The sequence below is a fragment of the Volvox carteri genome, assembly GCF_000143455.1.
Source record: "Volvox carteri f. nagariensis unplaced genomic scaffold VOLCAscaffold_59, whole genome shotgun sequence".
Classification (NCBI taxonomy): Eukaryota; Viridiplantae; Chlorophyta; class Chlorophyceae; order Chlamydomonadales; family Volvocaceae; genus Volvox; species Volvox carteri.
The window spans coordinates 190,846-203,620 of NW_003307602.1; the positions used below are offsets into that span (position 1 = coordinate 190,846).

A 12,775-nucleotide genomic window follows, 5' to 3' on the forward strand; every position below is an offset into this window, starting at 1 on the left:
CCCGGTATGGAACACACAATACTGCTCCCTTTTTCCGGTCGTGACGAGCCAGCGCGTTGCCCATATTGGTCGGTCGTATGGCAGCGGTGCCGTACATGTACCTGTACGGCTTCCCCCGGAATCTGCAGAGTCAAAGGCAAAAAGGCAGCAAGAGGAATGAATGAATGAATGAATGAAGGGCGACAGACTCATGACTTGATGAACACCAAGGGGGACTCCACAGCCTACACAATAATACACCAAAAATATAACGCCGTCACATGTAATGCGCCTTATCACGTTAGTTTTTAAGCTGTCACATAAAACCGTTCACATAAAGTTACGGGCAGACAGGTCCATCTCCCCGTCCTTCCGCCTTCTACTCCTTCCATCTGTTTTCCTGCAACCCCCCAGACACCAGAATCAGTACGACACCTGTACAGGGACCCGTCGTACAGGTGTACAACTATCGTACGGAAATGACGTTGTGCAAATCCGCTACCTCACCCTTTCAAGACCTCACCGTGGGTTGATGGCCGGGAACTCGAAAAAATTGCCGTACGCGTTCTCGTCTGTAAGCAGCGGCACGGGAGCCGCCAATGACGATGGACCCACCGGTCGGTTGGCCGCATCCCGCAACGGAATGACCAGTCTCCTCAGCCGGCCGGGTGATATGTCTTCAATGTTTAAGTCATGCGGGATGGGTGGGGGGTTAGATGGCGCGGGCGAGGGGAGACGGCGAAACACACACACACATAAATGTAACGTGTGTACGAATGGTGCGTGTGTAACAAGGGTTTCATATTTGAAAGGCGTCGGATTGTGGGAATGATGTGGAACGGGAATGTGGGAGGGTTTTAGAAAAACTGCCCCCCTCCACACACACACACACACACACACACACACACACACACACAGAGAAGCGCCCATGTCAAGGTCTTAGAGAAATGTTGCACTTTTCTGCATAGAAGGGAAGTTGTCAAACACAGCAGGCACATCAATCTTAGTTAGGGTTTAACTGCCGGCGTCTTAAAAGCGCCAACTGCTGGAACGGGGTCGGATGGGCCTTATGAAGTCTCATCCAAGTGCTGCCGTACTACCGCCGCCACTACACACGGACCAGCAGCCCCCGCGCCCCGACCACCATCCAGCAGCCACCCATCCACCCATCCATGCATACATCTCACCTTTGCCCGGGAAGGCTTTAAGACGATCCAGGGACAGATCGTTAATGATCTCAGGGTCATCGTACACACTAAAATCCAGGCAAATTTCGGTTCCGGAGCTGGTTCCAGACGGGCGCTCGAAGGCGTTGCCGAGGTGGAAAGTGAAGAACGCGGGGGCCGTGTGGGTCACCACCTGAAGGCCACCAAGAAATCCACTTTTTTGAGCGAATTTTAGAGTGAATTAGGAAAATCTGAATCAAAAAGAGAATTAAAAATTGGATTCGATAAAAACATAAAGCAACAATATAATTGGACTTTAAATAATTGGACTTTTAAATAAAATTTACTTCATGGCTTCTACATTAAACCCAACCTTAAAAAAAGACGTTTTTTCAGGGCAGATTTAGAAGCCGAGTGCAAATAAGAGGGCCAAAGTACGGCATAATAACGACGTCTAGGATTGGGGGCATCCCAACACCGTAGTACATGTGCACGGCTTTTCCGTACATTTACACGAACAGCCCCGCTCCGAAACCAAGAATATCAAGTCCCGAAACCCCCACCATGCCTGGAAACCACCGAGCACTCCGAAACCACCAACCAAAACCACCGAAACCAACCCAACCGACTCACTCCGGAGCCATCCAATGCGATGACGTGGACCCGGCAGCCTGCCTGAGGTCCGTGTCAGGGCGGGGCATGTGGACGGGGGGAAGGGGGGGAATCGGGACAGCGAAAAAACAACAACAAAACAGAGCGCGAAAAAGGGGTGGTAAGTGTGAGGGGGAAAGTGAGTGAGATAAAAGAGGAAGGAAGCGGAAAAGAAAGGACAGGAGAGGACGGGCGGAACGAGGAGGCGAGCGAGGGCTGGAGGCGGGGCACACATACATATGGGCAACATACACACACGTACGTACATACATACACACACACGTATGTTCCTATTGGGGTACTATACGGTTAGGTGCCCCTGGCCAGCGGATCGATGCATAACAGAAGACATATACATACATACATACAAACATACATACATACAAACATACAAACATACAAACACACCCGCCAGGCAGCTTGCCCGATCCCACCTCCGGCTTCCAGTCCATGAAGGCGTACGGCCTCTTCGTCCCGAGAATTAGTGAAGCCATGCTAATGAATAGCGGGGTCTCCACCACCACGAGTGAGGAGGAGGTGATGGCCATGTCGTGAACCCAGCAGGGGGCCCACGGGTTGCGGTCGCTGTACGGCAGGGGGGTACGGGGGTAGGGGGGTACGGGGGTAGGGGGTAAGCGGGCGCGGGTGCGGAGGGGAACGTGGGAGCTAGGTAGTTCCAGGGTTTTTCAAGGAGGGTTTGGAAAGGAGATTCGGAAAAATGAAAATAGAGATGGAAGGGAGCGGGGAATGCATAGGACGCATGGGGGGGATTATGTTTGGGAATTTCGGGAATTGGGGGAAATTTTGTGGGAAAGGATTTGAGGAATTTACGGGGATGTTAAAGATGTATAAAACGTAGCAGGAAACAGTGGAGTGACGGCGAATGCGGTGCAGGACGAGACAGACAGACAGACAGACAGACAGACAAGAGACAGGCGCACATACATACAAACATGCATAACCCCGCACCATGACGTTAACCATTTACTATCTACTACAATCACGGCACCCAAATATCATGCCGTGCATTTTCCGTACCGTATGAAAGCAATCTTCGTGCGTCTCAGGGTTACAGGGTCCTGCCGAAACACGTGGTAACCGCCCAACGGTAAACTGCGAGTAAAGTTCATGATGGAACCGTCGGGTGCCACCTTGGGGTGGGCTGTCGTCAGGTCACCCGGAAAATCGTCGTCGTACTCCACCTGCCGTACAGTTGCGAGGGTGGCTGGATCCACGATGTAAGCAGCGCTACGAGTCTCTGAGGCGGGTCGGATATTTGCACCCCGGCATCGGAGTCATTGGGGAAGCAGCGCCGGGTGAGAGAAACGTGAAACGTGTCTGTGTCTGTGTGTGTTTGTAGGTATGTAAGTGTGTGCTCGATTTGATCAAGAGCTGCATCAACGGCTTGTCATTAATATCGCATTCGATCAACAAACACTTAGGGTTTTGAAACCCTAAAACCCTTAGGGTTTTAAAACCCTAAAACCCAACAAATACATCAGGAACATGTTAGTGTAGTACAGCAGGAGAAAGCAAGCTAGGGGTGCAAACATACCGTGTTTCGGAGTGTAACAGCACTTTTTACGATGCAAAGTACGTCGTACACCTACGGTATGCCGTACACTCACCGCCAAGCGCCAGCAATCTATTTCCTGGAAGCGGGATGAGGTTGATAGATGCGTTGTCAGTGAAGGCCCGGCCCTTGCTCATCTGCGTCGGGAAGGGTGTGCGGGGGAGAGGGAGGGACATATGAAACACGAGCGAGTGGGGGGAGGGGGGGGGAAAGGGGGGAGGAGGGGGGAAAGATACGAAACACGCCAAACACGCCACAGCTAAACATGCATGCCATGCACGACCTGCACGTGGCGCGCAGGTGTACAGGGGAGACATCGTGTGGACACCCGCAACTGCTTAACCCCCCCCCCCCCCCGGGAAGCTACCCACCAGGGCCTTGATATTCTCGAGCACGACCTGGACGCGACCCACGGGTCCGTCGGCGGGTACCGGCGTCTGGAACTCGCGGTACTTCATGCGACCCGTTTTCCGAAAGCTCCTGTGTGTGGAGCCCGAAGATAATAAGGAGTGAGCCGTGACCCAGATCGCAACTTTCCGTGACCCAGATCGCAACTTTCCGTGACCCAGATCGCAGCTTTCCGTGACCCAGATCGCAACTGTTCGTTGACCCAAATCACAACAGTGCGTTGACCCAGATCGCAATAACACATCAGTCGATGCGTTCCGTTCATAAACCCGATTGAAAGCACTCACCTGTACGCGTCCGTGTCCAGGAAACGCTGGCTGGCAGTCGCACGCCCCGTCACACCGTCTAAGTGAATGCGGGTGAGGAAGGCGAAACCGTCAAATAGATGCTCCATGCCACGATAGTCGCCACAGCCGTTGATGACGACGGTTCCACGAAGCCAAGATGGGAGATTGCCTGATACCGGCGCATTAGCTTCTTCAACCTGTCGTACGAATGACGTGTAGTAGAAATGCACATTTGCATGCGAAATTAAGAAATAGGACGAAGGGTGAGATGATGTTCCTCTTAAAAAATCATGGAGTTGTGTGGACGGTTTGAGCATCATGGGATTGGCAGAGGTGGCCGGGTGGTGTTTTGTGGTGTGTGGGGGACTCCGTCCCCTTTAGGGGAAGAAGTGTTCCCCTTCTTCCCCTACAGGTGACACAGAATAAGGGACCATGGAGGACATGCACGTAGATAGACGTGAACAAACATAGGTTGACAAGAGGGCTGGGGAAATTGGCGAAGGTGTAGGAGATGAAAAACAGACAACCTTCAGTTATCCTTCAAATTTAGAGGCACTCTTCGCTCATCCCGTTGCTCAGAGGAGAAAAGCGCACCTGCTCCTTGGCAAGTCCAAACGCTGTCTGCCGCGCCTCCTTGGTGACATAGGCGCTTGAAGAGAATGTTGTGCTTGAAGAAGCAGCTGCTAAAGTTAAGGAAAGTGGCAGCCATGGCGACGCAGCTCTGACAGGCAACCTTACAGGCGGTGTGCGGACGGGACAGGATGTTAGCATCGACGAAGGCCGAGCACGATGCTTCGCCAAAGTAACGTGGTGCTGTTTCATGGCGCACAACTACAAATGAAATCGAAATGAAATAACCCTGAAATATACAAGGAGTTTGAATAAAGATATGGAGATATATTGTGTTGTGAATTACACGATATTCCGGTCAGACCTCTCTTGTAACGCTGCTAAGGCAGGCCTTGGCTTGTTCAGAAGTACTGGGTACGGTGAAGGTGGTTGCTAAGGTTGTACGGGTCGAAAGTGAGACGAAGGTTGCATTTGGTGGGAGAGGAAGTGTGAAAGGTATGTCTTTATTAAAGAGATTTAAGGTGCTTGATAGAGATTTGAGGCGTTTATTTGGCCAGGATCAGACCCTATCTTGCCATCGTTCGGAGACAGTCGGTGTGTAGGCGCACCGCTTCTCCCTTTCTCTCACTTCATACCTTAATTTCCCGTATCATCTTCTCCTTATATTATAGTCGACTCGGCGTCCTTTCTGACGCGCGGCTCAATAACTTCCGAAACGCGGATTGCTGCCGCGCAAACTTCTTGACGCGACGTCGCCTACAATCTGCTGTGGATCAGCCTAGTCTACATCATCCTTTACCGACGTCAAATTCGCTGCTGCATTCGTAGACAGTGGAAATTGTTTCCATCCGCACACCGTCCGCGACACCTGCAGGTCTGGGCAGCTGCCCAGACGAGACGCCGCCCTGGAGCGACGCAAACCGCTTCCTTGCCAGCGCGCTGCTCGCAACTACAAGACGTGCATTTAGTTTAGATCTGTAAATTATTCTCAGAGTAAGTGAGAGACCGGGAGAAACTTGAACTCGCCGAACTAGCGTTTGTCATGCAAGAGCGGTCCCCACAAGCTCCTTGCCACACCGCGCTTACAGCGCACATGCTTTAGGCTACACACAAGTAGAAAACATCGCTATTCCAAAAAGGAAACGGGAGGTTCTCCATGTCCACAATTGAGTCTCCCGAGCACGAATGTGTGCCCACGCGCATAAACCACCTCATCTGGGCCAGGTGTCGGCACAGGCGTGCCATCCATCCCGTGGAGCTGACCTTTTCGTGCTCCCTTTACTCTTGGCTACCCGCCCTTAACTGGCGGCGGGGTTGATTCGGGGAGGAATTCAGGAAGTCTTTCTGAAGGTGACCGGAATACGGCCGGGATGCAGCAGATGACATCTAAACAAGACTGGATGGCTCAAGCTGGAGTGTCACGGATACGATTCCCATAGGGCTACATGACGAAGGAGAAGATACCGCGCAAAAAACAGGAATCAGGCTGGGTGCCTTGTGCTGACGGTCGTGCAGGCGATTCTTGGTGAGGCCGGGGACCCAGGTTTGGGTGCTGCAGATATGACCGGACTGATACAGGGGGACCCGGTTGAGGTGTCACGGATGCAGCCAGAGTGAAGCCTGATGGCCCAGCTTTGGGGTGTTGCGGAGTTGACGTTAGTGAGGCCAGATGGCCCATGCTGGGGTGTCGTGGATGCGACTGGAAGGGGCCTGGAACGCCCATGCTGGGATTGTCGTGGAGGCCTGATGGCTCATGCTGGGGTGTCATGGATGCGACTGGGAGGGGCCCGGATGGCCCATGCTGGGGTGTCGCGGATGCGACTGGAAGGGGCCCGGATGGCCCATGCTGGGGTGTCATGGATGCGACGGGAAGGGGCCTGGAGGGCCCATGCTGGGGGTGTCGCGGAGGCCTGATGGCCCATGATGGGGTGTCGCGGAGTCGACATTAGTGAGGCCTGATGGCCCATCTGAGGTGTAGCGGTGGCGGCTGGTTGGTGCTCATCTGGGCCATCATCACCCATTATTCGGACAACACCAGATTCCGCCTGCCCATATGCAGGTAAATACTTCGTTGTCACTTTCTTTCTCTCTACCTCTTCTCCGGTAGCCACCCACTCTTGTGTCGCGGCTGGGTTGGCTGGGGCGGGGGGGAAATCTAGGGCTATTTCCAGCAGGTTTGGTCCTTGCGAGCGTGTGATGGCCCTGTTACGTCCACTTCAGAAGGGCCGCTAAAACCGCTGGGTACGACTTGAGTGGCCTTTAACAGATTTCAGAGGCCACCGAATTACAGCTGGGATGCTGCAGATGACAGCTAAGACAGCCAGGAATGCCACGGATGTAACTGCCCTGGTGGGTATCAGTTATGAGGGTGGATGTGACCCAAGTGGACCTGATGGCTCATGGAATTGACATTAAAAAGGCCTGATGGCCCAGATTCAGGATGTTGTGCAGTAACATGGACTGCCTGAGGATCCAGATATGGGGTGTTGCTGAGTCAACATTAGCACAGCCTGATGGCCCAAACTCGGGGTGTCACAGAGTCCACCTTTGGCGAGGCCTGATGGCCCGGGTTCACAGTGTCGAGGAGTCAACATTAACGAGGCCTCACGGCCCAGGTTCGGGATGTCGTGGAGTCGATGCCAGCACGGCCTGATGGCCCAAACTCGGGGTGTCACGGAGTCCACATTTGCGAGGCCTAATGGCCCGGGTTCACAGTGTCGAGGAGTCAACATTGGGCCTGGGCCGCGGCCTGACGGCCCAGGTTCGGGATGTCGTGCAGTCCACATTACCGAAGCCTGAGGATCCAGATACAGGGTGCCAGGGAGTCTACATTAGCGCAGCCTGATGGCCCAGGTTCGCGGCCCAGGTTCAGGGTGTCGCAGAATTGAGATTAGCGAGGCCTGACGGCCCAGATTTGGGGTGTCGCGGAATTGAGATTAGTGAGGCCTGATGGCCCAAGTTCACAGTGTCGAGGAGTCAACATTAGTGAGGCCTCACGGCCCAGGTTACTTTGATAAGAGCCCAGACATTGACGGAGCGAATCCGTCCTGTAACCAATCGGTTCACACCGATATTATGTGCAAACATTGCTTTTGTTGTTGATGTCTGGAAGCTCCAGTTGAATAGGACAGTATTGCAATGACTCGGATTCAAAATGCTATCCAGCAACTCGTACAGCCATGTCGTGCAGATCCATCCTTGTGGGTCTCGCAAAGACCCACAAGGATATCTCAAACACATCATACAAGATCATGTTGTACAGCCCATGCATACCTTCATACAGGTTGCCCTGGCCGCCGCCTTCTTCCTCGCCCTCTTGACTCGTCCAGATCTCGACCCTCAAAGCCGGATCAGCAGCCTGTGAAGCGTATACTGATGCATCACGGTGTCACCTCGCACCTCCTCATCTTCTCCTCCTCCTCCTCTTCTTCTTCTCCTCCTCCTTCAACCTCATCTTCATCCTCCTCCTCTCTCTGCTCATCTTCTCCGTTGTCCAGTCCTTCCACAGCCCTCATGACCACTTTGTCCCCCTCCTCCTCCACCTCCTCCCCATCGTTGTCATCGCCGTCACTGTCATCGCCGTCACTGCTGCCTGCACGTATCCCAGCAAGAGCTGTCATTTTATATATACACATATACATGTATATGTACATATGTATTTGTTTGTATTTCTGTGTATGATTGTCTTTTGAAATCGTAGGAACCTCTTAAGAGTCATGGTGTAGGAGATTATGGGACAAGGGGGGGGGAGTGTGCCAGGGTTGCCAACCTGGACCGTGGGCGGAGGTGGCGGCGGCGACGGCGGCAGGACGCCTGCACCCTGCGCTACTGCTATGAGACTTGCTACCGGCACCGCTCTGCTTGCTACTGCCGATATCGGTGGCGCCCAGCACATTTTCCAGGTAGTCCTGCAAATCCTCTTCCAGCACGTCGCTGCTGCAGCCGTCGCCGCCATCACCGTCGTCGTCACGGTCGCTGTCTGCATCAGCGCGCCGGGGGGCCCGCAGCCGCGGTTGACGTTGGGGCAGAGACCGCCACGGTTCCTGATGCGGCGACTTGCCGCTAGGGCCGTGGGACCGGCTGAGGCCGTGATTGGTGATGCACACGCCGCCAATTTGCACATAGGCGGTTTCGAACCCCTGATTATGAGGAGCAGGTGGCGATGGGGAGGAGCGAGGCGAGGGTTCGTTGCGCAAGTGGAAGTTCAACAGTGAAAAAGGTGGATGGACAACCAGTATGGACAACCGTCGAGTTATAGTGTAGTCTTTTGAGGTATTCAAGGATGGACGATTGGATTTCCCCTTGGGACTTAGGGTTCAAGAGTGTCAAACGTGAGCGTTAGCATTTGCGAAGCTTGAGCTGAGAGGTCCTTTCGTCCCGCGGGACGAACCTGCTCTGCCACTGCAGGGAACTCCTGCGACTCGCCAACCACAAAAGCTGTAGGCTTCTATTTACGCCTCCCCATTCTATTATTCCTTGAATTTAAAGGGAGAAGTGCGCTACCAGGGCTCTCAACCTTAAAGCCAGACGGATCAGCATTAAGGAGTCGATAGGGGAGACGATAATAGCATAATACCCTACAAATTTTCACAGCGAAATGTGAACGCTCTGGCCTTTCTGAAGTTGATAGTTGTTGACAGGTTCTCACCCGGTGCTCCGAAACCTTGAGGAAGGTCTAAACGGATCTACACATGTCGCGTTTTTCGGCGATCATATGGAAGTGTTATTAAGTTATGATGCATCCTGATCATTTGTCGGAAGGTTGAAGGTTCACTTGACAGGCAATCTATGTGGAAACAGGGCGTGGACAAAGAAAAACATGGCATGTATAACTATGGATCCACCACATGTGGTTAATACTGGGGTATCTTGTGCGGCCTGCTGCAATGTTGCACCGGGCAAGCTGCTGCGCTGCGCGGCCTGCGACAGTGCATGGTACTGTAACCAGGAATGCCAGCGAAAGCACTTCAAGGAGCACAAAGCATTGTGCCGCGCATTGAGGCTATTCCATTCCTTGCAGGTGGGTCTAGTATGCGTTTCTTGCCGAAGCCCCCGCTCGGCGACGTAAGAGTGCCCACACTAAAGCGGAATCCCTGGAATCACCTCAATGTGTACAAGTATGTTTGGTTGACCTCCTGGCCGTAACTGCTGGCAATGTTCCTTGCGTGTCGAGCTTGCGACGTCGAAGTTTAACTTGTCCGTAACTTAAGTTTTCAAGGGCCCTCGCGTAAAAGTTGTTATAACACCACTGCGTCCGTTTGCAGAAGGACTTGCCTTTGGAATCCTGGCCGCGCACTGCACACGAGTTCTACATGCAGGTAGTCGGTTACGTATGGTGTTAAGAGGATCACCATGCCTGTCGTCTGCGCAAGATCCAAAAAATCCTGCAGGAGTACCTTATGCACAACCTTGCACGCATTCTGGGACGTCTACGTATCTTGACATGACTGTCAGAAGTCGTCGAAGTCCCCGACGGCTCCCGCAAGCCGCAAAGGGCAAGCCGCAAAACGCACGAACCACTATCACAACCTGTTATGCCCTATATGTAACATTATTTTCCTTCCATTATGATCATAACTCCAGTCCCCGAGCCGAATCTTATAGTTTGCGTTTTTGATTCACGCCTGTTCACCCTTTTCCACAGCAACAAAATCCCGTCCGATTCCAGTTATGCCTTTCAAGAGATACTACATAGTGAATTCCTCTGGTCCCTTTATCCCACCATTTTTTTCTCTGTACGCTGCGTCAGAAATTGCTAAGTTTTTTGCTTTTTCCTCTCCGTTAATCGCCTGCACTCTGCTGTCCTCTGCTAATTGCCTTTCAAGTTGCTGTGGGATGGCCTTAAAGCAGCTCTTTCAGGGCGCGTATCATCAAGGCTTGCAATATACGCGATCGATGTAACATTACCCCGACCATGTAACATCCCCGCCCCGCACCCTTAACAAACGCTATGATTGGACCCAAATTCAAAGCTCCAATATCCAACGTGGCGCAACTGACTCGGCCTGACCCAATTCGATTCTGCATTGCTCAGCGTACCGTAGTGCTACTTATAGTTCGTGCTACAATAATTCGGGAGGCACCACGAATATGTAGCACGTACAAATTCTAAATTATCCCAAGGGACCGCAGCCCCGAAATATCGTACCCTCCGAAGCCGGTCGATCAAACTTCGCAAAAACTAGGATTTCAAGGCGGAAATCAGGGGTGGTGGTTCCTGTTTGGTGCATCCAGCTGCGCCGTAATGCTTTTTTTCGGCATCATGTGAGGTGAGGGGTGAGGGTTCCTGTATGGTGCATCCAGCTGCGTCGTAATGCCTTTTACGTCGGGGTTTCAGCCACATGAAGACACGTTTCAGTAGCAACCACCCAAACACTGTATTGGCCCGGCCGGTTGGTTATTAGGTCGTTGCCACTGGTACTGAACTGTACGATCGGTCCAGAATTTGCTAGGGCGTTTTCAAAGTGCGAAAATGGTGAGAGACCATGAGCCTAAGGGTTCCCGGTGGAGGGAGACTGACTGGAAGCTGCAGTTTGAAAAGCCCCGAAACTTTGGAAGGGGCCCCGAAATTTGTATCATGCCTGCAAAATCTGGTCCGGCCTTCCCCGAAATTCAAAGAGCACGTACAAATTTCAGAAAGTTTTTTGACCCCTCCCCGAACAAAGCGATCACGAACTATAAGTAGCACTACGGTACTAACTGTCAGCGAGTTCTGGAGCCCTTGCTACGTCGCCCGCTAAGTCGCGGCGAACTCCGTGCTATTCTTGGAGAGGCGAAATGCAGCGTCTGTATGCGCACCCGCACTCAGCTCGCCAAGAGCAGAACAGCCAATCCTGCGGCTGCGGCTGCTGGCCACGCCCCCGCCCCCGCCGCCGCCGCCGCCGCCGCCGCTCCAGACGCCAGCAGCGGCACCGCATGCGACCACCACGGAAGCGCCGCCGCCGTGCAACTGCCGGCCGCCGCTGCCGCTGCCGCCAGCGGCGGCGGCAGCGGCCTTAGCTGCTGCCCCCACTGCCATTGGGGCTGGGTGTGTGACGAGCATCGTACTGCCTACCTGACGGGGCCTCACGCCGCGGTATGTATGTCGTACCAGCACATGAACGAGAGTCAGCTGCTGACACACCGGTACCTAACCGCCACGGGCCGGCTGCCCAACTACGTGCCTGACAAGCCGCCGCCGCGACCCACGGGTCATTCGAGCGGCGGTGTTTGGGAGCCCGTGCCGGCAGGCTGGGCGGCGTTTCGGGCGTGGCGGCCGCTACCAGCTTTTGACGGCGCAATGATGTGTCTGCTGAGCAAGCGAATGTCGCAGGCGTTGACGGTAATCCAGGTACGATGTACGGTGTACGGAGACGTGATCACGGTGTTGTGGGGGACATTCCGGCTTTCCCGACTGGGCAGGGTGTGTCATATCTTGCTCACGAGGTGTTGTGAGAAGGTAGCAAGTACGACGAAGATATGTACTACGGCGTCTAGGGATTGCGAAGACAAATGAATACGGGCGAAATGCGGGCGAAAGCGTAGGACAATAATGGACAGTTGTGCGGAGTACGCGAAAATCCGTCTGCGGTCCACATGCATGCAAACACACACACACCCTCGGCACTGCTAAAACCACCACCACGAGTGTATTCGCACGTCCACCGCCATCAATGCCGTGTTCGTCAGTGCTCCTACGCTCGCTCTCATCAACATCACCACCACCAACATCACCACCACCAACATCACCACCACCAACATCACCACCACCAACATCACCACCACCAACATCACCACCACCAACATCACCACCAACATCACCACCACCAACAGCACCACCACCAACAGCACCACCACCAACATCACCACCACCATCACCACCACCAACATCACCATCACCACCACCACTGCCAGGCACTACAACACCACTACACCCCGGAGCAGTTGGCGTTGCGGAGCCACATCGAGGTGCACGTGTTGGGCGCGTCCGCATTCGAGGTTCCGGCGGACCTCATTTGGGAGGAGATCATCAATCTGATGCCGGGACCCCGGGAGACAAAACAGCAGCCAGCGGCGGCGGCGGCGGCGGCAGCAGCGCCAGCAGCAGCAGCAGCAGAATCGGGAACTGAGACGGGAAGGATAGCGAACGGGGAAGGCAGTGC

General features: G+C 53.7%; 2 protein-coding genes across 2 annotated transcripts in view; one reads left to right on the forward strand and one right to left on the reverse strand.

Moving 5' to 3' along the window:
* Window positions 1-9,173, reverse strand: part of VOLCADRAFT_107151 (uncharacterized protein) — a gene marked incomplete at its 5' end in the record, with an annotated part of 22,235 nt that extends 13,062 nt beyond the window's left edge. Inside the window, 13 exons of the mRNA XM_002956253.1 lie at window positions 18-122; window positions 503-656; window positions 1,167-1,338; window positions 1,779-1,820; window positions 2,231-2,381; window positions 2,835-3,054; window positions 3,425-3,506; window positions 3,741-3,849; window positions 4,065-4,261; window positions 4,659-4,797; window positions 8,034-8,226; window positions 8,404-8,773; window positions 9,138-9,173. Coding sequence (XP_002956299.1) covers window positions 18-122; window positions 503-656; window positions 1,167-1,338; window positions 1,779-1,820; window positions 2,231-2,381; window positions 2,835-3,054; window positions 3,425-3,506; window positions 3,741-3,849; window positions 4,065-4,261; window positions 4,659-4,797; window positions 8,034-8,226; window positions 8,404-8,773; window positions 9,138-9,173 — 1,970 coding nt within the window. The remainder of the gene's footprint in view (window positions 1-17; window positions 123-502; window positions 657-1,166; window positions 1,339-1,778; window positions 1,821-2,230; window positions 2,382-2,834; window positions 3,055-3,424; window positions 3,507-3,740; window positions 3,850-4,064; window positions 4,262-4,658; window positions 4,798-8,033; window positions 8,227-8,403; window positions 8,774-9,137) is intronic.
* Window positions 9,174-9,453: 280 nt separating this feature from the next.
* Window positions 9,454-12,775, forward strand: part of VOLCADRAFT_121498 (uncharacterized protein) — a gene marked incomplete at both ends in the record, with an annotated part of 4,640 nt that continues 1,318 nt past the window's right edge. Inside the window, 5 exons of the mRNA XM_002956205.1 lie at window positions 9,454-9,654; window positions 9,899-9,952; window positions 11,531-11,577; window positions 11,613-11,964; window positions 12,528-12,771. Of these exons, the coding sequence (XP_002956251.1) occupies window positions 9,454-9,654; window positions 9,899-9,952; window positions 11,531-11,577; window positions 11,613-11,964; window positions 12,528-12,771 (898 nt within the window). The remainder of the gene's footprint in view (window positions 9,655-9,898; window positions 9,953-11,530; window positions 11,578-11,612; window positions 11,965-12,527; window positions 12,772-12,775) is intronic.